This window comes from Sminthopsis crassicaudata, chromosome 1 (assembly GCF_048593235.1).
Source record: "Sminthopsis crassicaudata isolate SCR6 chromosome 1, ASM4859323v1, whole genome shotgun sequence".
Taxonomy (NCBI): domain Eukaryota; kingdom Metazoa; phylum Chordata; class Mammalia; order Dasyuromorphia; family Dasyuridae; genus Sminthopsis; species Sminthopsis crassicaudata.
The window spans coordinates 1915178-1942417 of record NC_133617.1 but is presented as its reverse complement, the minus strand read 5'-3'; the positions used below and the strand labels follow the sequence as shown (position 1 = coordinate 1942417).

At 37.8% G+C, this 27240-nt stretch overlaps 1 protein-coding gene across 1 annotated transcript; it reads right to left on the bottom strand.

The window, feature by feature from the left end:
* Positions 1-842: 842 nt before the first annotated feature.
* LOC141552743 (vomeronasal type-2 receptor 26-like) lies at positions 843-27185 on the bottom strand. The gene is made up of 5 exons (XM_074284967.1): positions 27061-27185; positions 24241-24532; positions 11249-11420; positions 2863-2973; positions 843-1804 (listed from the first exon to the last, which is right to left on the bottom strand). Exons 1-5 carry the CDS (start codon positions 27183-27185, stop codon positions 843-845), a joined length of 1662 nt encoding a protein of 553 aa, XP_074141068.1.
* Positions 27186-27240: the final 55 nt, after the last annotated feature.

Genomic DNA, 27240 nt, shown 5'->3' with positions numbered 1-27240 from the left:
GAGAAGGGGGTAGGGTGAGAAAAGAAGGGATATTGTGAAAAGTGTGGTGAGAAGTAACCTCCTTTGATGAGGAATAAATTGAAAAAAAAATGGAATGAATGGGAGAAATACAGTTAGCAACAGTCATTGTGAAAACAATTTTGAAGCAACTTTCATTGATGTAGCACCTCTTCTCAAATGTATAGATAAAGGAATGAAATGTTTTAACCTATGTGCCAGTTCCCTATTGATATCAATTAAAATATATGATCTATGTTGAAAAGGCCATAAAATTAGGCAAATTCATCCACCTAAAACTAACATGGCTTGAAACCCAAAAGGGATTAAGAAAAAAGGAAAAGGAAATATATGTACAAAAATCTGGATGTCTACTTTTTTTCTTGGGGAAAGAATTGGAAATTGAGAGAATTCCCATCAAATGCAGAATGATTGAAGAAATTGTGGTATGTAATTGTGATGGAATACTTTGATGATTCTCTATGTGCAATGACCAGAAAAATCCAGAAAGATATACATGAAAATATGAAAACTAAAAGGTAATGAGTACAAAGTCAAGCAATATAGCAGACTGGTCACCTGCAAATAACTTTGTTTTTCAACAACACAATGATCCAAAACTACTCTCAAGGGCTTTATGATGAAAGTGATGATGTAACACAGGTTCAAATATATATATATATATGTTCTTTTTATTAAGCCAAGGAATGATGCATGTAGGCATTATGACATTTATAAAATATTTTATATAACTGCACATGTGGAAGCTCGATGCTTCTGGGGTTGGGGAAGAAAAAAGAGAATGTGAAAGTCAAAGCTTTAAATATAAAGATAAAATTAGTGTTTTACATGAAACTGGGGCAAATAAAGATGTCAAATTTAAAAAAAGAAAAATCCTTGTTCCTGGAAGGCCTTTGATTCTTGTTCTGTTTTATGGTATTTTCCCATGATGTCAGAAGAATCACAAGACATTTGGGAATAAAAATGCAGCCCAGTAACCCAGCGCTGGAGGCCAAGATGGAGAAGATCTCCACTATCATCAAGGCTTTCCCTTTGGAGCTCTGATATGTGGGGAGGAAAGAGATCCAGACACTGCAAAACACCAGCATGCTGAAAGTGATGAACTTGGCTTCATTGAAGGCATCAGGCAGGTTCCTGGCCAGGAAGGCTATGGTGAAGCTGCCCAGGGCCAGAAAGCCCATGTAGCCCAGGACACAGTAAAATGCAAAGGCGGAGCCCTCATTACATGTGAGGATGATGAGCCTGGATTCAGAGTGTGTGTCTGCTTCTGGAAAGGGGGGAGAGGTCCCCAACCAGATGGCACAGAATAGCCCTTGAATTCCAGAGCAGATGAGAACAACACAGTAGGGCACTCTAGGATGAAGGAATATCCTCATCCTGCTCCCTGGTCCTGTAACCCTGAAAGCCAGAACCACTATGATAGTTTTGGCCAAAATGGAGGAAACAGCCACTGTGAACACAACTGCAAATACTGTTTGTCGGAAAAGGCAGGAAGCAGTGGTGGGACGGCCCACAAAGAGCAAGGAGCAGAGGAAGCAGGAGGAAAGGGAGGTGAGGAGCAGGTAGCTGAGGTTCCTGTTATTGGCTTGGACTATGGGAGTGTCTTGGAATTTCACAAAGACCCACAGAACCAGGGCTGTGAGCAATGAGAGTGAAAGAGCTACAGCTGTCACTGCCTTCCCCCAAGGGTCATTCACATCCAGGAAGGTCACAGTCTTGGGGAGGCATCTATCTCTCTGCTCATTGGGATATTCACCCTCTGGGCACTTCTGACACTGCTCAGCATCTGCAGGAGACAAACAAGGCTTTAAAATTTAAATTAAAACAGTTCTCTACATTCCCACAGCAGGAAATAGTCAGGAGAGCTGCAGCATAGGATTCTGTTCCCATAGGATGCAAAATCCCATTCTCTCTTTAATGGATGACACAGTCACCTGTAAGTTACTTGGTACACTGGCCAGATCAAAACTATTCTTGCCCTTGATCACTGGTTGACTTTGGTTCAAGTTCTCTTTATTTCTTTTACATAAGTGATGTCACCTTTTCTTCTTAACCTAATCAGTAAGGACAGAAAGCTTAGACAGTGGAGACCTTTAACATCAGACATCCAGATTTTGCCTGTGTTGTGTTGGGAAGCAACTCAAGTTGAAGAGCTGCAGTTACCACCTTTCAACAATTGCTATTGTTGAATTTATATGAATTTTTAAACATTTTCTTGGTAGATACAGACAGTGTGTGTCTTCTTGTCTCCTCTATTGAAATAGTATCTCCCTTAATGAAGGATTCACCTCGTTTTTATCACAATGCCCCATTATTTATGACCAACTTCTTCTCATACTAAATGACTATTGATTGATTTATTGAATAATGACTTACTATATATCTGGCAAGTTTCTTACAGAAAACATGTTTCTTTTGTTTTGGAATTCTTCCTTTTCAAAATCCAAATAGAAATGAACCCTTTCCAGGATGTATTCAACAATGAAAAGGTAACCCTTTAATCCCTTCATTTCATCAATTAATTAAAAGAAAAATTCTCTTTGGAGCCTCCATTGGATTTTTTCATTAGTATTTCAAATATTGGATTCACTTTATTTTCACCCTATGTTTCAGGTCCATGAGATCTGAAATTAGCATCTGGAATGCTTCAGTGACACACCAGATCCATCCTTGCTTTCAGCATTCTGTTTCCTAAAAAAATATTTTTCTCCTCATTGTTTCTCCCTCTTTTTTGTGATTTTCACAACTCTTTTATTGCTCTGTCACATCTGCAGTGAAGATCCAAAGAGACATGCTAGTACTGCCCCAAATTACCAAGAAGTAGGGTTCCTTGCAGTAACTCACCCCTATGACTGGAGATTTCTCCTTCTGAGCATGGGGAGCAGCTGAAGCAACAAGGAGGCTTCCCCTCCAAAGGCAACTTCCTGAATCCAGCAGGACAACTGGCACTACATACTGCAGAGGGAACCTAAGAAGTGACAGAAGACTGGAATAAACACTTTTAACTGATAGCTACTTATGTTTCTGAAGAAAAACTCAGCTGATTTTTACCATTCTCATTTTGAAAACCACCTCTACATATACAGAATTTAAAGTGTATATGAATTATCACATGATCCAACTTATTCTTTCCATTTATCACCCACTCTTCTGCAACACTCAGTGACAAACCTCCTATTGAACCATTAACAAAATGGTATTTCACACACTGATCATTTAAAGATAGTCCATATATTGGCCAATTACAGAGAAGATGACGTTCCTTGTCTCGGTCATAGATGTGGGAGAGATCCCAAAAAGATCTTGAAGATTCTTCTTAGGGGTGGCCACTGTACTGCAAGTGCTGTTCCCAAAGTAATGTGAATGTTAAATGCCTAGAAGTATTCCTAATATAGTCAAGGGTTAAACAAGGGTAACCATTAACACCATTATTATGCAATATTGTACTGGAAATGTTTTCTTCAATAATAGGTGATGAAAGAGAAATTGAAGGAATTGGTAAAGGAGTGGTGTACACTTTTGGCAGAACAAGTGCCCAGTGACAGATCCCAGAAACATTTGGAATGTAAGTTTTGAGCTTCAGATATGCCTTCAAGACAGGCTTTTGTGGACCACAGAGGGTGCATTACGGCCCAGCAGAGGTAGGGTGCATCTAGGACAGCCTGCAAAAGTCCAGCATTGGGAATTTAGTGTGAGGCTCTTAGCCAAAGTACAGCAATAGTGTCTACTGGGTCCTCATCCAGAAAGCCAGTGCATCAGCAGTTCTGCTGTGAGAACTCCAGGGCAAACATAACAGAGAATCTGGGAATCAGTGAACCTCAGCAAGCCAGCTCAGTGGCAAAGCCTGCAGCACCATTGGCTCCACACAGTCAAAGAGAGACCCCTGTTCTTCAGCAAAATAAGCTTGATACAATCTCTTGTGTGTCCAAGCAACAGAGCTCAAATTTTAAAAGTGAGAAGAGGAGCAAAAAAAGAGTTCTGACCTGTTAGGTTCTTCCTAAGTGCTAAGTCAGTACTTGACAATTCTCTAGTTCCAGCCTTTCCTAGAGAAGAGCTTGCATGCTTAGGAGGAGCAAGTCCATTGGTGGAAGCAATTCTTCCCAGAAGCCCTTGCATTATCCCAGGCCCATTCTCTGGGAGGATAAAAAGGGCAGTTCTGGAGGAAAAAGGGAGTCTCTGCTCTAGACCAGACTTGACAAGGTTCTCTGCAGGAAGGGTAGTCACTTCTTTGGACAAGAGTTAACGGCAAGTGTCTGGAGACAACAGTTCTGAGTTGACACAGCAGCTCTCCTCCCAGAGAGTGATGGAAGCTTATGGAGACAACAGCACATTGCACTGACCTTAAAGAGATATCAGTCAGGGAAGATCATGATAGAAGACTGGAAGAGGGTAACAATGACAAAATGCCTATGAATAAAATCTGAGGGGGGAGGTTCTGATAAAGGCCTCATCTCCAAAATATACAGAGAATTGACTTTAATTTATAAGAAATCAAGCCATTCTCCAATCAAAGGATATGAACAGACAATTTTCAGATGATGAAATTAAAACTATTTCCACTCATATGAAAGAGTGTTCCAAATCACTATTGATCAGAGAAATGCAAATTAAGACAACTCTGAGATATCATTACACACCTGTCAGATTGGCTAAGATGACAGGAACAAATAATGATGAATGTTGGAGGGGCTGTGGGAAAACTGGGACACTGATGCATTGTTGGTGGAGTTGTGAAAGAATCCAACCATTCTGGAGAGCAATCTGGAATTATGCCCAAAAAGTTATCAAAATGTGCATACCCTTTGACCCAACCATACTACTACTGGGCTTATATCCCAAGGAAATACTAAAGAAGGGGAAGGGACCTGTATGTGCCAAAATGTTTGTGGCAGCCCTTTTCATAGTGGCTAGAAGCTGGAAGATGAAGGGATGTCCATCAATTGGAGAATGGTTGGGTAAATCATGGTATATGAATGTTATGGAATATTCTTGTTCTGTAAGAAATGACCAACAGGATAAATACAGAGAGGCTTGAGGAGACTTACATCAACTGATGCTAAGTGAAATGAGCAGAACCAGAAGATCATTATACACTTCAAAAATGATATTGTATGAAGATGTATTCTGATGGAAGTGGTATCTTCAACATAGAGAAGAGCTAATCCAATTCCAATTGATCAATGATGGACAGAATCAGCTACATCCAGAAAAGGAACACTGGGAAATGAGTGTAAACTGTTATTTTTACCTTCTGAATCCAATTTTTCCTGTGCAACAAGAAATTTGGTTCTACACACATATATTGTATCTAGAATATATTGTAATATATTTAACATGTATAAGACTGCCTGCCATCTGGGGGAGGGGGTTGGGGGAGGAAGGGAAAAAATCTGAACAGAAGTAAGTGCAAGGGATAATGTTATAAAAAATTACCCATGCATATGTACTGTCAAAAAAAAGTTATAATTATAAAATAAAATAAAAATTAAATTTAAAAAATTGTCTCATAATAAAAGAAAATAAAATTTTGCTTTTCTGATTTTAGTTTCATTGTTTTGTGCCAAAAATATTTTGATGTTATATAATTAAAATTATTTCATCATCTGTAAAAAAAAAAATCTAAGGGGGGAGTATGAACTCTTGTCTAACTCAAAAGCCTCTCCTCAAAAAGTTCAAAAAATATCTTAAAAAAGAGATAACAGAAAAAATGTGCAAGAATTAGAATTATGAAAGAAAATGATGACAATTTGAAAATAAAAACCTAAGCTTGAAAAAGGAAATATGGAAATGTCTAGAAGAAACAACTCTTTCAAAACAAATTTGGCAAAAATAAAAATATATAGAAATTAATTATTTCTTAAAAATCAATTTGGTTGGGGGGGGTAACAAGATGCTGGAGATAACACATGCATCTTCCTAAGCTCTCCTTTACCCTGAATCAATTTTAACAAAATTCAGCCTCAGAAGTAGTGCTTGACTGTCAGAACACCTGGATATTGGGAGTACAACATATTGCCAATTGAAAATATTCTCAAAATTCTCCAGAAAAGATCTGTTTTGCTCATGCTTGGGGACAGACTTGGGTTAGGCCAGGCACAGATCTCAGGCAGGCAGTGAGACCACAGGAAACAGCTCACCCTGAGCAGACTGGAAAGGGGCGGGGTGTAGTCTCTGCTGGTGGAAAATCTGGGGGGAGCACTTTAGCACAGTGTGGGCTACTCTGCCCTGGCAGCAAGCCAGTAGATCAGCAGAGAAGCTATAAACACAGGGGTAAAGTCTATAATCCCAAAATGCTGGAGTCTCTAGAGACCTGGCCACACCCACCCAACAAATGCAGTGACTCAGAATGATCCAAGTGCAGCCACAGTCACTGCTCCCAGTGCAGATACTGCCTTCCCTCTGCCACTGATTTCACCACAATGGCTAATTTCAAGGCAGCCTCTGGGTGCTGTCCCCACTGCTGCTTCACTGCCACTTCCTATTGTCTGCAGAGGCAGCTTGGACATAAGACACTGCCCCCCCATATGCAGACTGTAGCTTTTGTGTTTTTTTCTTAAAATGAGCAAAAAGGCAATGCAAGCTCTAACTAAGTGTTGATAACTTCTAGAGGGAAAGAGCAGATTTCAGACCCTGAGGAAGCCAATATCAGGTTGGCTCTAGACCTAAAGGTGGATCTGATCTGGTCCCTACCACATAGATAAATATAATCTGAGAGGAAAAAACAAAAATGCAAGCAAAGAATAAGAGAAAGAGTGGAAATGTCATGTTGTGGTCCATATTAATTTCCCAGTGTTTTTTCTCTGGATGTAGCTGCTTCTATTCATTGGAAGAGATTTGGATCTTCTCCTTGTTGAAGAGATCAATGTCCATCAGAATTGTTGAAGTGTACAATGATCTCCTGGTTCTGCTCATTTCACATAGCATCAGTTCCTGTAAGTCCCTATAGCCTTCTCTGAAGTCATCCTGCTAGTCATTTCTTATAAAACAATAATATTCCATGACATGATTTTCTTCATTCACTTTTTTATTTCTTTTTCTATTTGTCCAATTGAGTTTTTTAGTGAGTTGTATTGTTTTATGGAATTTTTTTCCCAATTTGCCAAGTTTTTTAGGTCAAGTAGACATAAAATCGATGAAATAAAAGTAAAACTTAAGTGAAAATTTTGAAGAAAATATAAAATATTTCATTGGAGAAACTAATGATGTGGAAAATAGAACCAAAAGTGACAATATAGTAATTACAAAATAGTAAGTAGTAGATAAATCCAACCACAAAGTAAACAAGAAAGAAGGTTAGGAGGTGAATAGAATTTTAGAAAATTAGGTAAGATAGATCTCTGAAGACAATGGAAAAGGGATAGAGCGGAATGGACCTTTTTCTCAGTGGATCATAGCACTTCTACAAAAACTGGCCACTTCTTAGAGCATAAGATCTTCTGAATGAAATATAGAAAGACAGATGTGCAAAATATATGCTGTTCAGATCATGATGCAATAAAAATTACTTCTAATAAATGACCATGGAAAAATAGACCCAAAATTAGTTAGAAAGTAAATAATTGAATCCTTAATAAAGAGTAAGTCTAACAACAGATGATAGAAAAGTCATTAATTTCTTCCAAGAAAATGTCAATAATAAGATGGTATGCCAATAATTATGGATTGCAGCCAAACAGTAAATGGTGAAAATTTATGTCTCTAAATGTTCATTTGGATAACATAGATAAAGAGGAGATCAATGAACTGAGGGTTCAAATAAAAAAGATAGAGCTAGAACAAGTTAAAAATTTCCAATTAAATAATAGAAATTCTGAAAATGAAATTATAGATGGATACAATTGAAAGGGAGGAAACTTGAATTAATAATAAAATTGAGATTTGAGTTTTATGAAAAAAAAACAGAACAAAATCGATTAAATTTTGGTTACTATGATTAGAAAAAGGAAAGGAGGAAATCAAGTTTCCAGTATGAATCATGAACAGCATGAACTTATCATGAATGAAATAGAAATTTAAGTAAAAATTAGGAACAATTTTTCCAAAGTTTTGCTAATAAAGATGACATGAATCTAAATGAAATGAATGAATCCTTAGAAAAATATAGCTTGTCCCAATTAACAGAAAAGAAATAACATAATTAAACAGGTTCATTTTAGAAAAGGTAATTGGAAAATCAGTTAACTCAATCCCCTCAAAAATATTTCCTGATCAAATGAATTCTCTTCATCATTTAAAGAATAATGATTTCTAATATTATGTAAACTATTTGGAAAAAATGATTGAAGAAGGTGTCCTAGCAAATGTCTTTTCTGACATAGAAATTGTATTGATGTGCAAACCAAAAAAGGCCAAAATAGAAAGAGAAAATTATAAATCAATTTCCCTAATTAATATTGATGCCAAAACTTAGGAAAAATGATTCAAGTAGCTTCTCATGAAACATAATACATTATGCCCAAGTGGGATTTATATCTGAAATGCAAGGCTGGCTCAGTATAAGGAAAACTATCCACATAATGAAATAATGAAAAATGCAAACAAATAAGGTCTAGAACTTGTAGAAATAAAACCATTATAACAGTACCTTTCAAAGGTATTTGGTACTGGCAAAAAACACAGTGGATCATTGGAATAAGTTAGGTACAGAATTGTCAACAATTATATTAATCTAGTGTTTCAAAAAATGAAAAACTCCACATTCTGGGAGAAGAATTCACTCATTGACTAAAAGTGCTGGGAAACTTGGAATATACTACAACAGAAACTAGACACTAACCAACATCTAAAGTATTATATTAAGATAAGAAAAAATGATTCATGATTTAGACATAAATGGTGATACTATAAGCAAATTATGGGAATAATGGTTGATCTATCCCTTGGATATTTGGAGAAGGAATTTATGACCAAAGAAGTAATGGAGAACATTAAATATACAAAACAGATAATTTTGAGTAAATCAGATGGAAAACATTCTGCACAAAAAAACCCCCCAAGATAGCCAAGATTTGAATAGAACCAGTAAGATTGGGGAATTTTTTTTTCCTGCACTCTCTCTTTTGAAGGTCTCATTTCTCAAATACATAAATACATAGATTTATATATGTATGTACACATATGTATATGTACATATTATGTATGTATACAAGTCAAATTTATAAAAATATAAGCCATTCCCCAATTGATAAATGGTCAAAAGAATGAACCAACTATTTTCAGATGAAGAAATTGAAGCCATTTTTCATCATATGAAAATATGCTCTAAATCAGGAGTTCTCAAACTATGGCCCGTGGGCCAGAAGAAGCCCGCTGACTAGGTTTGTGGGGCCGGCCTGGTTATGGCAAATGGGCTGAGTGGCAGATACAGAGTCTGAGCTTTGGTTTTTACTATAATCCAGCCCCCCAACAGTCTGAGGGAAAGTGAACTGGTCCCCTATTTAAAAAGTTTGAAGACTACTGCTCTAAATCAATATTGACTATGAAAATCCAAAGAACGGAAACTTTCTCTGATTGAGTAAGATGACAGGAAAAGATAATAATTAAAGTTGGAAGAGATATGGAAAAACTTGGATGCTAAATATTATTGGTGGAGTTCTGGAATGACTCAATCTTTCTTGAGAGCAATGATGTTCAAATGACTAAGAAAATGTACATATCCTCTTATCCAGCAGTGTCTCTACTGAGTGTCTATCTCAAAGAGATCATAAAAGAGGGCAAAGAACACATAGATGAAAAAAGGTTTCGAGCAACTCTTTTTATAGGGACAAGGAACTGGAAATTGAGTCGATTCCCATCAGGTGGGGAAGGGGTAAATAAGTTATAGCATAGGAGTCTACTGGAATATTATTGTGCTGTAAGAAAGGATTTCAGAAAAACCTAGAAAAACTGAATTAAACTGAGGCCGAGTGAAATGAACAGAACCCTGACAACATTTTACAGAGTAGTAAGATTATATGATGATCAGCTCTGATGGACTTGGTTCATTTCAACAATGAGATGATAAAAGATAATTCTAAGAGAGTTTGGTCTTATTTCATTGTGAGTGAATGTATGCGTGAGTGTGTGTGTGTGTGTGTGTGTGTGTGTGTGTGTGTGTGTGTGTGTGTGTGTGTGTGTGCATGAATTGGGATTAAGTGACTTGCTTAGAATCAAACATCTAAGCAGTGTTCAGTGTCTCAAACTGGATGTAAACTCAGGTCCCCCTGGCTCCAGTGTAGGTGCTCTATCCACTGTGACTTAACAAGATATGGTGTATATAATAGTGAGAGAATAGTGGTGTGCTATTAGACATGGTGACCTGGTTGATTTTAGAAACAGAGGGAAAAATTTGCATGAAATAATAAAAAATAAATTGATTTGAACTAAGAAATATTGTGGACAGTAACAGCAATGGTTTTCTAATACAACTTTTGAAGTCTAAGACATTTTGTGTGCTATACCTTCTAAAATCAATTACAAAGGACAAAAGCAATTATAAACAATTTACCTGCAAAGAGAGATAGAATATGGATACTTTAGTTTTGCACACAAGTACACATGCACACACACGCACACACACACACACACAAATAGATAGATAGATAGATAGATAGATAGATAGATACATAGATAGATAGATACACAGAAACATCTTTTAGGAAATAAGTAAGCAATATGTAATGGAAAGTCATGGTTATATATTGAATCTCTATGTTGTGCTGTGTAAAGTTAAAGGTTTTTTTCCTTCTTTGCTAGATAAGTTGAAAAAAATACAAATTAAAATATAATTATGCCTGCTTTCAAAGTGGCAAAAATGGGAATATGAAATGGTATCTATAAATTGAAGATTTGTTGAAGTACATATTATATTTATAGATATCTGTGTGAATACATAGATATAACTTTACATATATGTATATTTATATATGCAACTAAATTTCTCTGTGTGTTTAACAAGAGACTTATGTAGATGTGCATAAATATAATAAAGTATTATAGTACTGAGAAATGTTAAAGAGGATTGCTACAGAGAAAACAGGGGACACATGCATGAACTTATGACAAGTGAAAGAGAACGAGATCTTGCATTCTAGCCATTTTCCCACCCAGCTGCACCTGTCAATAATGGAGAGTACACCACATAAGTCAAGGTTTCTTCCTGTTTAGCAGCATAAATTAACAATAATGTCTCTGACCTTTGAACTTCACAGGTTCCACACTATGACATTTGCACAAATTGTAAAATCTTGACCGGGCTGAGCTTCTGGGAGAAAGTCCCCCACGTACAGAAGACGATCATTATAAAACTCGAAGTATATGTAGTTCATAATGGCATACTGAGCCTCTGTACGTCTGTTCTCATCCACAAACACCTGCTCACCAACAATGTTCTTAAACTGGGTTTTCTTCAGGTAGGAGTGCAGCTGAAAGAGAAGAGAAATGCTCATCAGTGAGAGGCACCTCAGGGAAAGGCAATTGTATGTGAGAATTTATGGAGTCTTGTGATCTGATTTTTAGGTGGGGTCAAATCTGGGTCTCTTGTGGGTCACAGAAATTACCCTCTGACACCTGCAGGGTTGCCTGCATCTCCTGGGTTTGTAGTTTCAGTTTCACACTCAAATCCTCATTATTTCTCACCCCCATTATATAATTTATTGCCAAGGTCTGCTTGCAACATCTCTCTAATATGTTCCCCTCCTGTTCTCTGCTACTGGAACATCTTCATGACTTCACACCTGGATTATTGCAATATCCTCCTGCTGGTTGCCTCTGACTAAACCTCTACTCTTCTACCTTCCACCCTGCCTGGGAAGGGATTGTTCTGAAGTGCAGGCCAGACCCTGACACTCCCATCCTTGATTATCTCCAGTGGTTTTCTGCCATCTCCAGGATAGACTATCAAACCATTTGTGTGACATTCAAAGACAACCAGAACCTCAGTATCTTAGCCACTGAATAAAGAACACCTGAAGAGGCTGCAGGAGTGGTAGCCATTGCAGCAGTTCTTGTACCACAGATGTTAAGAGGGGTAAAGACCTTGTCAGAAGGGTATTACAGGGGTCTCTTTTAAAGCCAAGGGACAGGACTCAGTTGTTTTGCCAGTACCCAGATGGAGCACATCTTCCTGGCTCACAGTTTGAGAGTTAGGAAGACAATTATCATACAAGATTCACAGAACAGAACAGAGGCCAAGACATTAATAAAGAGATTTCTTCCAAGATCAGACAACCTTAGGAGACGTAAAACGTCCCGCTCCCTAGAAGAATCCCTGAAAATAACTGCACAAAATTCCTGAAGCTTGGGACATTGGTCCCTTTACCCTGGAAATGCACAGGTAAAGTCAAAGAATAGGCTGGGAAAATTGGCAAACAACCAAAAATTATCCTGTTCCTTGAAAATTAATGTGATGAACAGGAAGATGAAAAATCTATACTAAGAAAAAAATAAAGTCAAAGCTCTTATATCCAAAGTCCTCAAAGAAAGTAAGAATTGGTTTAAAGCCACAGAAGAGTTCTAAATGAATTTTCAATATGGAGTCAGAGAGGTAGAGAAAAAAGTACTAATAAAAATGAGAGAGATATAAAAGCAGTCAGAAAAAAACTTAGAAGAGAAAAACGCCTTAAAAATCAGAATTCAACAAATTGAACAGGAAATATAGAGGTTAATTGAGGAGAATATTTCTTTAAAAAATAGAACTAAGAAGGTAGAAGGTAAGGTTGTTTTCAGAAATTAAAGACAAAACCAAAAGGAAAAAGAATGAAAACAGTATGCAGTATCACAATGGAAAATGCTGTCCTGGAAAACAGAAAGAAGGGAAATCATTTAACATTAGGAGACTATATGAGTTCTACAATCAAAAAGAACATGGATTCTATCTTTCAAGAAAGTATCAAGTAAATTTCTCCTGCTTTCCAAAATATGAAGGGCAAATAGAATATGAAAGAAACTACAGATCATCTACTGAAAAAGATCCAGAAAGGACCTCACCAGGGATACTATAGCCCAATTCTTTATATGTTATTTGACAAATATTGGAAACCAATAAAATCTTTGAGGAATATACAATCAGAATAGTTTTAGAAATTGAAAAGTCTTCAATATCTTCCATGTCCCACTTCTTGCTAAAATACTTACTCAAAAAATCATAGCTAAAAAAGTGCCCCTCTTTCATTATTACCTGCCATGGATGAGGCAATACAGATTCTTCATTTTCCAAGGATATTTTCTCGGATCTTTTCATCAGTGTTTCATGGAGAGCCCAAGCCACAGCATATAAAGCATTGTAGATGTTGTAACCCAAGGCAGATGTGGTCATGTCCACAGAGTAAAAAGGTAAGTGTTTCAGGGAGGCATTTGGTAAATATAAATCTTGCTCAGGGATGTCTGGTTGTTCTAAACATTTCAAAAGTGATGGCATACGTGCCTGAATAAAACTGTTCCTCATACTTAAAGGAGAATTATTCTTCCAGATAAAACTCTCAAACCCAGGGACTGGAGTAGTCAAGTGTGAAAAGTAGAGAGTAGCATGGAAAGTGAAACCATAATGGTACAAGGCTCTAGTTGTAGTGTCTAAATGAGATGTGGCAATCCACACCTTCTTGGTTGGAAATGAAAATCCTGATGGGTCTCCCATAATAGTTGAAGAGTCTGTGTCAGTATGAATGACAATGACTTTGACTTCTGAAATTAGGATCCTGGACATGAAGGCCTCAGAGGTCTCCCTATTTTTTCTCTCACTGAGAGGGATCTTCTCTGTGAAGGACACACAAATTCTGTTCTTTTTCATTTCCTCTCTTATTTCCTTGAGGAATTCCTCACCTCTCATGTCATCAAAGACAATCAGACCTATCCAGTTCCATTGAAAATATGCCAATAAGCGGACAATTCCTCGGTGAAGAGAAGAGGACTTGTGGGCCATCTGATAGAGGGAAGGAAACTGGACTTTGTCAGCAAGACTGGGATCAAATGGACCGTAAGTAATCTGGATAAGAAAAAAATATGGATGAGCAGGTGCATGATGCTACAGAGAGAACTAAGGTAAAATACACAGTCAAATGGGTATATTTATTGTTAGAAGAAAGTTTTAGATTTTATTGTAAAGTTTATCATAAATGAAAATTTCTCTCTGAAAGTCTAAGTCTCTGTGAGCTCTCAAAAATACAATGACTTATTGAAGGCATCCAAGCAAGGAATCTTCCTTAAGGTTCCCAAAGGAACCAGAATATATAAATAATTTCTTCATTTGATCTTTGGCCCAGAACAAATTTCTAGAGTAAACCAGCTCTATATGATTGAGGCTGAAGACAAGGTTTTCTTTGTGAATGAAAGAAAACCACATGATCAGAACTGGGTATTTTTAAAATTTGGGACAAAATAATATTCACCTATAGATGTCATTATGGGTTATCATTGTGGTATTTTCAACAAGAAAATCTAACTGGTTTCCAATAGACCCTGAATATGTATTTCTGGCTTTATGAAATCAGAAAACTGAGATTCCTAAAGGAGTTTAGTGAGATCTAAATGAGTGATACAGGAAAGACACCGCCAGTACAATGTTGCTGAGTAGCTGACATCCTCCCAATCACTAAATATGTCCAAGAATATGACTTTTCAAGTATAATGACAGCTCATTCTTCTTCATGCATCATTGCTATAAATAGAACAAACAGGAAACAAAAAAAAGTTTTTTCAACATTAGAGAAATGCAATTTTCAAAACAAGTTGGATGTAGCAAAAGACACCTATCAGATTTACAAATATCCCAAAAACATAAAAGGAAAGCAAAAAATGTGGAAAATTTTTGTAAGAAGTTTCTCTGGTAAAATTCAGCAGCAAACTGGGCAATGTGTATTGTAGATTGACTTCATTTCTTAAATGTAAAGTTATCTCCAGGCATATGAAAAAATTCTAAGTCACTATTTTTAGAGATGTGCAAATTGAAACAATTCTGCAGTACCACATCCCACTTATTAGATTGATTAACATAATGAAAAAGAGAATCATAAAAAATCCTGTAAGGCATATTGTAAACTGGGGACATAACAAGCTGGAATTGTAATCTGATCTAATTATTATGGGAAAAAATTTGAAAAGATGATCAAAAGGCTTTAAAACTGTTCATATCCTTCCATCCAGCAATACCTTTGATCAATCTACATACCAATATTATTACAAAAGTAAAGTGAGAAAGGACTAATTTGAACTAAATTCTTTAAGCAGTTGTGTTGAAATATGTGCATTTGACTTCCAATCTTTAGCCATAGCAAAAATATGGCTAAAGATTGGAATTCAAATGCACATATTTCAATTGTAAAATGGCTATACTAACTACAGTGTATGATGGTTTGGGAATGTAGATAGGTTGATATAAATGAGAAGCAAAAGAAAATCCTTGGAAAGTTCTAGGTACAAAGTTGTGAAGTGTAGGGAGCATAACCTGGAAAGCATGCTACACTGAAATAGTACTATTGTACCATAAGGAACTCTGAGTGATTTAGAAATTCTCATCAATACGATGAATCAAGAAATTCTAGGGGAACTAATGAAGAGACATATGTTTCATCAATAGAGAAAGATATTGTCTGAATCCTGTACTATTTTTCATGTTTTTTATTTCTTTCTTTTGAGTTCTCTTTTACAAAAATGACTGAATTGGAAATGTTTTTCATGATTGTACATGTATAACTGATGTCTGAATGCTTATCAATTTAAGTAGGGGCACCATAAAGGAAGAAAGAGAAAGAGAATCGGGAACTCAAAACATTAAAAATTGTTTTTGACATGCTATTATTGGAAGCAATGAAATATGATATAGTAACAATTGCTTGTAAACATTTAAGAAAATAAATAAATACAATTGTAAAATGATTAAAAACAGCTGAAACATGTGCTAAACTACACATAAGTGGTCTAATGCTTCTCTAAAGTTCTCATACACATGAAAACTATGGAAAAAGAGAACATGGTTTAACACCTTGTAAGACATTCATGACTCTTTGTACCTAACATTACCCTTCTGTACAGATAAGCCCACATTAACTATCATCAGAGACAACTTGAAATGTATTGTTTATTCTTTAAGACACATCAGAAGGCCTGTTCCAAAATTTGATAATCATTACCACAATCTTTGGCAAGAATATTTGTCTCATTGACAAATACACATATTCGTGGATTGCATTAGAGGCCTGATAAAAACTCAAATCCTGTATTACAAATAGTGTTTCAGATCTGAGGGTCACATATATACCCACACATCTCAGTGGGAAAGAATCTGCCCATTTGGTGAAGGAGATATTCAACTTATCCAGCTGTAATATGCTGATGTTTCCAGAAACTGCCGATTACTCTTTGGAAAGAGATCTGCTGTGTCTCTGACAGTTTCTTCTTCCTGTAGAGAACCATTGTCTCCAGGCAGTTGCCGTTAACTCTTGTCCAGAAAAGTGACTTCCCTTCCTGCAGAGAGCCCTGTCAAGCCTGATGTAGTGCAGAGTCTTCTCCTATTTCTGGAGTGTTGTCCTCTTTTATCCTCCCAGAGAATGGGTGTGGGATAATGCAAGGGCTTCTGGGAAGAACCACTTCAACCAATGAGCTTGCTCCTCCCAAGCACACAAGCTCTTCCTTAGGAATTCACAAGTCAAGCTACCAGGAAAGGCTGGAACTAGAGAATTGTTAAGTACCGACTTAGCACTTAGTAAGAACCTAACATTGCCCCCTTCCTTTTGATTTAGAACATAGGGAGGTCATGACCTTGAAACATAAATCCATCAATATGGGAGGCGTTACACATAATTACATAAATTACATAAGCATATAGTAACATAGTAACATAATACATGCTAGAAGTATATAACAAATAACATGATCAAATAATCATAAATTGAAAATTTATAAATGTCCATAAGTCCATGGTCCCTTAGTCTCATCTTGTGTTAAGAAAGCCATTGATTCCTGCTGGTTTTTAAAGTTCTTTAGCAGTCTTCTTATTAGCCATGTTCTTTCAGTGCCAGATGTTTCTTAGATTTTCTCCTTTATTTTGAGGTCTTTCTCTTTTTCTGTCTCTCTTTGATGGACAAGGCGAATACAACTCATTGGCACCCATCTGATTCCTTCGCCTGCTGAAGAAATACAAGCAAACCCTCTCCCCCAGGCAGTTAACCTATCTGGTCCCTTCCATTCACCACTTTCTGGATCTCTCCACATCACCTGGCGATTATCTAAAGACAGTGGAGCTGCTCGCACTGGACACTGCCCTTCTGGTGGGTTATAAAACCTGTCTGCCAGAGCCAGTGCATTTTTGTCAAAAATTAGAAAATTAATGGTATAGAGAACTAAATTTCGAAGTTCCCTAGGGCTACCTGTGGCTCCCCCTTTGTTTTGTTTTTGGAGGAGTGTCTTAATATCTCTGTTTCTTCTCTCTACTATTGCCTGCCCTTGAGGATTAAAGGGTATGCCTGTGGTATGTAAAAATCTTATACTGTGCACAAAAGTGTGTAAAATGTTTGGACCTATATGCAGGTCCATTGTCTGTTTTTATTGCTTGTGGCACACCCATAATTGCAAATGCTTGTATAAGAAATTCAGTGACCTCTCGGGCTGTCTCTTTTGCTGCTGGCATTGCAAATGTGAATCCTGAAAAGGTGTCTACCACGACATGGATAAAAGATAGACGACCAAAAGATTTATAATGGGTCATATCCATTTGCCAGATTTCATTGGGTCTCAAACCACGAGGATTCTTCCCTGGAGGGAGTGTAGGAGCGTGGAAAGGAAGACAAGCTGTACAGCTTTTGACTATGCTCCTAGCTTCCTCTCTTGTGATTCCAAATTGTAAACATAAAGCTCCAGCAGCCTGATGATATTTAGAATGAGATTCTTGTGCTTCCTGAAATAAAGGACTACTAGGTAACATGGTCAGAAGGCTATCTGCCTTTGAATTTCCATCAAAAATAGGACCTGGAAGTCCACTATGTGAATGGACATGCAAGACATAAATCTTGCCTGGATGTTTTCTCACTTGCTCTTGACCTTCCTTAAAGAGCTGATAAATATTAGAGGCTGCAAATTTTATTTGGGCTGTGGTAATTCTTTGTACTACACCTACTGAATAGGCTGAATCAGTAATTATATTTACATCTCCTGGGTAATAAGTAAGAGCTAGCATGATAGCAAATAATTCATTCTGTTGAGTGGACTGAAAAGGAGTCCTGACTACTCTCTTTATGGTTAAATCATGAGAGTATACAGCACAAATATTTTCTTTGGAGGCGTCTGTAAAAACTGTTGGTCCTTTAAGAGGAACCTTAGAAACCTTTTCTTCAAAAATCCATCGCCAATTATGTAGTAGCCTGGTTATCTTTCATGGAGACCCATGTGCAAAATTTGGAGTGGTGGCCAATAAATTTGCCATTCTGGGATGGTCTCACAGCATACATTAATTTGTGCGTTAGTATAAAATGTGTATATTTTTTCAGGACTTATTCCAGATAATTGTGTTACTCTCCTAATAGCCTTTAATAAAATCCTAGCCACAAGCACTGGGTAAGGAGTAAGGCTTTGTTCTGGTTGTGCTTGGAGGTTCACCCACTCAATCACACTGTCTCCTTGATGAAGGACTGCTGTGGGTGCCTCTTTTGTAGCAAAAACTGATATTTCCAAGGGTTTTTGAGTGACTCTTTCAACCACATTGGATAAAGCCAGTTCAACTTCTCTCAAAGCCTCTTGTGCTTCTTTTGTAAGCTGGCGTGATGAATTTAAAGCACTGTCTCCCCTTAAAATGTCATATAGAGGTTGTAGTTGATTGGTAGTTAAGCCTAACACTGGACGCATCCATTGGATATCTCCTATTAATTTTTGAAAATCATTTAAGGTGTTCAACTTCTCTGTTCTTAAAGACAGCTTTTATAATGTGAGCGTCTTAGGATATACTTCATGTCCTAAATATTGAAAAGGAGCATGTCTTTGAATTTTTTCTGTAGCTACATGCAGTTTATGGTTCTTTAATGTTTCCATGGTTTTTTGTAGATATGCTTCTAACATTTGTTACTCAGGTGCACATTCCAAAATATCATCCATATAATGTAACAATATTACTTTTGGAAAGGCTTTTCTTACTGGAGCAAGAGCAGCAGCAAAATACATTTGGCACATACTAGGGCTGTTTTTCATTCCCTGTGGCAAAACTGTCCATTCTTATCTTTTATAAGGCTCAGCCAAATTAACACTAGGCACTGAAAAAGTAAATCTTTTCATATCCTCCTTATCTATAGGGATAGAATAGAAACAATCCTTAATGTCTATAACCCATAGAGGCCATTCTCTTGGCAACTGAGTAGGAGATGGAAGTCCAGGCTGAAGAGTTCCCATAGTTTCCATCTGTTCATTTACTCTTCTCAGATCAGTTAACATCCTCCATTTCCCAGATTTCTTTTTCACCACAAATACTGGGGAATTCCAAAAACTTAGAGAAGGCCGCAAGTGTCCTTGGTCAAGTTGATCATTCACTCTGTCTAATAAGGCCTGAATTTTATCACTTCTTAAGGGCCACTGTTCTACCCACACTGGTGAATCAGTCTTCCACTGAATAGGAACTCGTGAAAGTGCAGGCAGGCCTTCAACAGAAGCCCTGCCTAAAAAGCCAAAGTGCTTATTTGTAATCCTATCTGCTGTAAAATGTCTCTTCCCCACAGATTGATGGGGATTTTTTCAACCACAAAAGGAGTAAAAACTCCATTTCACCTTCAAATATTCATCTCAAAGGCCTAGCATTAACTTCTGCTGCTATTGATCCTCCTACCCCAGACTTGTAGGTGTCTTCCTTAATCTTTGGCCAGTGATTGGGCCAATTGGCACCTCTAATAACTGTGTGATCTGCACCCGTGTCTACCAATCCTTCAAATGGTATTCCATGTATATAAATAGGAAGCATAGGTCAGTCAGCTGTCACAGCTGCTGTCCAATATATTCCTGGATTTTGTTCACTGGAGTCAGAATCTAGGCGACTATCACCAGTTTTGCTTATTAGGGGTACGTAACAATAAGCCTGATGCTACTACTTCTCCTGGTTGATAAATCACACTTTGTCTACCTATGTTAGTGACTGGGATATTAGCTACACATTCTCCATTTTCCCTCATCAGTGTATGGATGGACACTGTTTTGTAGGCACTCTCAGAAGGTGAAATGGTCAAGCCTACTGTACCTGGAGGCAAAGGATCCATAGGCTCAACAGGAACAGATTTCACTTCTCCAGGGAGTATCTCAGTAGTCTCTACTGCACACAACTCTATTTTTCCTAATTGCAATTCCTTTTTTCCATCTGATTGCCTTTTGGCTGATTGATCATGTCTTAAAATTCTCTGGATGAAACCTCGGCTGCCCTCATGCCCCACTTGGGGGGCTGAAGCTGGGCCCCACCTCTCATTTCCCTGGGATCTACATTCAGAGGCCCAGTGGAGACCCGTGTGACATTTTGGACATGGAGTTTTAGGTCTTCTCTCACCCTATCTTCTCACTCTATCTCCATATCTACACTGAGCTCTTAGATGTCCAATTTTTCCACATTGAATACATTGCCGAGTTTCTCTAGAAGTCCCTTGCCAGGAGGGACCCTGTCTTTCCATGTTCATCATTGTCTGGGTGTAAAAATCATTTGTTCCCACTGTAGCACAGCATCTTTTGATCTCCTCTAAAGGAGCATCTTTGTCTAATCCCCATATAATTCTTTTGCAAATACAATTGGCATTTTCCTTAGCCAGATGTCTGGTCATGATTTCTGCAGCTGCATTTTCTCCAATAGTTCTTTTGATAGCAGTTTGCAAACATCCCACAAAATCTGAAAAAGATTCATTGGGACCTTGCTCTATTTTAGTGAAAGCCTCTCCCCAATCTTTCTGTCCAGGGAGGACAACCCAAGCTTTTATTGCAGCCTTGGCAATTTGTTCATATATTGTCATGGTATAATTAATCTGTTCTGAATTCTCTCCATACCGACCTTCACCAGCTAAGTGCTCAAAAGTGAATTGTGTGTTAACTCCTAATTCCAAATTGCATCTGCCTTGAATTTTACATAATTCATGAAACTCTGCAAGCCATAGCAAATTTTCTCCAGCTTCCAGGAATGTCCTTGCTATGGATTTCCAATCATTTGGGGTTATGACTTTATAAGACAAACCATCTAGTAACATTTTAACATAAGCTGATGTAGCCCCATAAAGGGTGCAACCTTTTTTCAAATACTTAATTTTATTCAAATCTAAAGGTCCATATCTTCTCCTTTTTTGACCTACAGAGTCAATCTCTTCAATCACAGGATATGCATGTATAAAATCACTTATATCCTGTCCTTCTCTCTTAGCTTTAACCAATGCTTTTTCTAATCTTCTCATAGGTTTAGGCTGCTTCACAGGCAATTCTGTTTGTGTTTCTGCCTCTTCCCCTCCTTCTTCTTCCTCCACCTCTGAAGGTGGAGTTGATGTGGGCCTGTCAATAATCTGCTCTCTAGGCAGGGTTGAAGCTTCTTCAAGAGAATCATACCCTAATTCCTCATTTAAATCCTCTTGCTCTAGGGCAAGATTTGGTTTCTTTCCTTTTTTCTTCACACTTAATCCTCTGTTCATTTTTAAAACTTTTCCTTCTCCTACAACTTGCTCGGTAGTTTAAGGCTAATTGAACTATATTGAAGATATAAAATACTTCTGCAGAAATTGAACGAGGCCCATTTTTTGCATGAAATTCTTTCATTTCAAATCCCATTGGCTTCCATTTATCTACATCTATCTTTTCTTCCTCTAAGACCCAAGGGGATGTGCGTCTTAATGCAGCCAAGAGTTTAGCAATCTGTACCCAGGTTACAAGTAAACTCTGCTCCTCAATTATCTTAATTATACTCTCTATAGTACCACTCCTGAATGGGGCTGGAGCTGAGGCTGCCTCTGGGGCTGGGGCTGAGTCAGCTGAGATCAAGGGATTGTATTTAGCTAACACCTGCCCCATTTCAGGTATAAGAGATTGCTGGTTTAGCCCTTAACAAGTTAAGTTCCTTATTTATTTATTAGGATACTCACTTAATCTTTAACAAAGTTTCCTTGTTACTCACGGTTCAGGGTCAGAGAGACTGAGATCTGGACTGGAGGCTTTTCCACTGGAATCAGGACTGTGTTGGTCCCTGTTCAGGCGCTAAATTCTTATGGTCCAGTCTAGCTCTTCTGAAGGGCTCAGAATAAATCCTTGTCAGAATAAGGAAAGGTCCTGGCCCCACATTGGGCACCAATTGTAATGTGCTGATGTCTCTAGAAGTTGCCGATCGCTCTTTGGAAAGAGATCTGCTGTGTCAACTCAAATCTCTCAGACAGATTCTTCTTCCTGTAGAGAACCATTGTCTCCAGGCAGTTGCCATTAACTCTCATCCAGAGAAGTGACTTCCCTTCCTGCAGAGAGCCCTGTCAAGCCTGATGTAGTGAAGAGTCTTCTCCTATTTCTGGAGTGCTGTCTTCTTTTATCCTCCCAGAGAATGGGCGTGGGATAATGCAAGGGCTTCTGGGAAGAACCACTTCAACCAATGAGCTTGCTCCTCCCAAGCACACAAGCTCTTCCTTAGGAATTCATATGTCAAACTACCAGGAAAGGCCAGAACTAGAGAACTGTTAAGTACCAACTTAGCACTTAGTAAGAACCTAATATCTTATTGTCTCATTAGCACTTAGTAAGAACCTAACATCCAGCCATGTTCTCTCTTATCAGGATCAAGGAAAAATAATCCCTGAATGGAACAGATTGACTCTTCTCTTGACCAGACTTCCTGCTGTTATATTATCTGGCAACAAAGGCCCTAGATGAAGGCTTCTCATGAATCCCTCACTTAGACAGCTCAGACATGTTTCCACAAGGACATCTAGGGTTAATTCCTATGCTCTTTGAGCTTAAAGTTTTGTTTTGACTCTTCTCTAAGTATATGGTCAGGACTATTTATATTAGTGACACAACAAAGATCCCAATTGCTTTTTCTCCAAGAGCCTTAAATATTGAATCTGTATCCGTAAAGAAATAATAGTTAAATAATGTTAGGTTAAGTCAGGGGAGCTTTAAAATAAGGAATGTGGATAGAAATGGAGAGAGGCTTCCAGTCCTTCACCTTTTCATATGCATACTTCCACATTCAATACTGACCTCTATTTGCTTTAAAGGAAACAATCTAAATTTTCATTATTTCTCTTCCATGAAATCATCCCCAATTTTCTTCTTTCTTCTGAACACACAAAACAGTCACCGATTTGACTGACCAGTGACAGAGTTCACTAAGCAGCCACCTTAAACTACAGTGCTCAGAAGGTTCTCTTTTTTCAGTTTGGAAAATATGAGGTGCTTTCTGAAATGTCACTCCTTGCACCTAATGTTTCTGCTCTCCTTCTGTGCCCATTATTAAAGTTAATAATGTGAATAATGTTCTCAAACTCTTGTCCATTCGTAAATGTAAATATGAAGTTCTTAGGACAGCTCTGTGGATAAGCTTCCCAGGGCTGCCTAAAACAAGCACCTTATACATCAGTGCTCATGCTCAGTTTCCTTTTATAAATAATTGTCATCTCAATAAATTCTGGACTAATAGTGAGCGACTAAGTGATTATGAAGAATGAAGTTCATAGAATGAGGTATAAAATACTGAAAGTTCATTTAACTTAAAGTCCAGAATAGTAACATTTAATCAGTTCTCTTCCACCAGTGAAGTGTGTAATGTCCAGTAAACACTTTAACTTCTCCAGTCATTACTGAACTAATCTGTATAATGGGCAAATAGAACTAGTTTTGCTTTCGGATCCTTTTTTGGGTTGAAGGTTAAATGCCTTCTTGACTTACAATATGGTTGATTTTCCAGGAGTTGTTCATTTTCGCTGACGATGACAAGTGTGAATTTATTCAGTCACTAGAGAGTTAAACTGATCTAAGAAAACCTAGTTTAATTAATATCCCAGTTGATCATTAGTTGCATGATAACAATTTAACTTTTCTTAGTCACAATAACCTCCAGTGTAAATGGAAGTTATAAGAACATCTTCATTATGAGTTTGTTGTGAAGATCAAAAGAAATACGTTTGTAAAACATTTTTTTAATTTTTTAAAGATATACATAAATGCATTTTATTTTACTGCTGCTGCTCCTGCTACTTCTACCACCAATACTACTGCTGTGACTCCTAGGTTGTACAGAAGAACAGAGAATGTATTAGGTTCTATCTCATTCACCTGGGGTAAACGGTAGAGGTCAAGCAGGGTCCCCATCTGAACAGAGAGAGCTGATGTGGCTCCTCCAATGGCAGCCACAATCTTTCCTGGCTTTCTGCAGTTGTAATTAGGGAGGGGTTGGTATGTTCCAGACAGCCACCACTGGTAGTGCTCCAAGGTCCTTTCTTCACTGGAATAGGAGTTGTACACACGGTATCCCAGGGAAATGTTTGGCAACAAATTGGGATTCCTGTTAATCTCATGAAGGGTGAAGGCAGACATGAAGAGTTGCTGGTAATTTTTTTCAATATATCTGGTGAATTAATGGTAAATGTTATAGAACATTGATGCAAACTTCACACAGAATTCATTTTAGAAGAGGGACTTTCCCAACAATCAGACACAAGTAAGAACTGCAATAGCTGTTTAGCTCCTTCCATTTGAATTAAAAATAACTTCTTTCCATACACATTGTTCCAGTATTCTTTTTTTGGTAATTTCTTAATGCATGAGGACTACTGGTTTTATGTCCTAATGAAACTCTGCTTGCTTGCATCATTCACTGATTCCACAAGAAGACATGGATACTTGTTGCTTCTAGAAACCTTAGAGTATAATGGGAGGGAGAAATAAGATACTGTGATGCAAGGTGGAAAAAGAGTAATTAGATTGGTTAGAGTCACTGATATATATGGACACTGTACAGTGAGACCATATTTCCCTGAAGAAATAAGGGAAGATTTCATAGACATCATCATTGTCTATGAAAACTGAAGATATTTTGGTATCTGAGTATTTGGCAAAGAGGTCCTTTAAAAAAGGAGGAAATTACACACCTAAATTCCAATAGGTGTGAGAACACAATGTGCCGCAGATCCTATCTAATATCTCCTATAAAATGAGTTCCTGGTTTACCTTTTCTCTCTCCTTACTTTTTTCTTTTCTCTCATGATCTGAGAAGAAAAATCAGTTCTAAGATTTTGATTTATTACCAGATCTTCAACCAGGAGCCCAATAGCAAAAACCTATAGCTTTATTATTTTAGGCCATGTTTAAAAACTGGCCAAACCTTGTACAATATTGTTAATAGCGAGTACCTCTCAGACACTTTGGGCTTGTTTTAATGGGTGGAGAAGGTTAGTGTGACATTATACTCACTTATATTCAATTTCCATCCAGTTATCATGGATGTTGACAATATGGAGTCCTTGCCTTCTCCATGGCTGCAGTTCTCAAGGTAAAAATTAAATAATTCATAAAACATAAAAGGACATTTAATTTAGAACAGGATTTTTGTTTAATGTATCACCAATGGGTGCGGACACTTCCCCTCTAGGTCAAACTTCCCACTTTTCCAAATGCTGAACAACAAATAGAACAAAAACAAGGATACTAAAGCATTAAAGGGATAACCAATAATTCATATCATTTAATGGCCTTGTTTCTTAGACAAAAATATACACAACTGCAATGAAATGTTTATAATTTATTAATATTGATTTGTAGAGAATTTTTATTTATATGTAGAAAGAAAAGTACAAATGAAAAAAGAGTCCAGAGGGATTAAATAATAACATAAGACTACAACAAGCTTCAGAAAAGAACTTTTATCTGCCAAGGAACCATTCAGTGAAACATATGGTTTGTCTTCAACCAGCAGAACATACAGTAAAGAGCCAATGAACTTCTCTGATGTAACAGAGGGAAATGATCCATAAATCGGAGGAGGAGTCTGAATTTTTTTTTTGCAACAGCACAGATTTGCAAACGGTTATATTTGAGTGTTGCATGCCTGTATACTGAGATCCTGCTATAGAAAGGAGGGATTTGCAAAGAGAGTTGATTGTGATAATGCATAAAACTTAGAGCTATGCAAGCAGCACAAAGGTCAGGATGTTTGTCAAAATCCCAGAAACTAAATAAACACCATCTGTCCCGGGTTCATCCAGTTCAGGAAGAGTTAGCTTGAGAAATGAAAAGAAGCCCCTCTCACACTACCTCGAGAAACAGAATTCTCCAGACATCCCTGAGAGGGGACAGGCATTTCATAAAGGCATTTGCAAGGCTGAGAACTTGCTAGAGCTCCATCCTGCACAATTCTGTCTTTTCCAAATAAAGTCAAATTTCCCATCCCTCAGTTTCCGGCTCCATCAGGCCTAACTTATTCAGTACCTTTGAGATTCCCTAAGCTAGGACACACTGACCTTCATGACAACATTACTTCTTCCAAAAAGAATAGAAAACAGTGATAAATTTATTTACCCACAGGAAGGAGTAACATAAGCTCATGTTTCCAATGCACAAATGAGGTGGGAGGAGTAGAATTATCCCTAACCCTAAATTTCCTGAAGAAGGGGACCCATGACTTCCTAACAAGGGGTGCTCTCTTGTCAGGTAGGCAAAGCTGGAGAAGAGACATAGCTTTCCTTCCTGTGAAAGGGGCAGATTTCCCCTAGCTCAGGATCTAGACACTCAGCAAGAACTCTGTCCTAGCATAGAAAGGCAGCACGGCCCAAGTATTTCGGCTGCTTCTGGCCATTAACCCTACACTATTTCCATGAAGTCAGGATGACCTGGAAGGGAGGGAGAGAAAAGACTGACCCTGGTAAGGACTGAGTGGCCTGGGGATGACCTGTTTGATAGGAAATGGGAAGGGGAAAGGAGGGGAGAGGGGTTTTCTTTCTTCAACTCTGATGTTAAGGAGACACAATGGAAGCTGCCAAGAAGATACAAACATGACGAGACAGGGAGAGGGGAGAGCACCCCAACTCATGCTGAGCAATGAGGACTTTTCTTGCATCCTAGCAGTGGAAATGAGCCCAGGCAGAGAGAGACACTTACCTATAATCCCTACAAGCCTTGTCAGGAGGCCTCTGAAACCGCTCTGCTCCTGTGACATTGCTCACTTCAGGTGACTGTAGGGGGAGGAAGAAGCCAATGTCCACATCTCCAGGGATGTAACGCATGGGTTGATCCTCATAGCAGTCCTGCCCAGACCCTGGAAGCTGCAGCAGCAGAGAC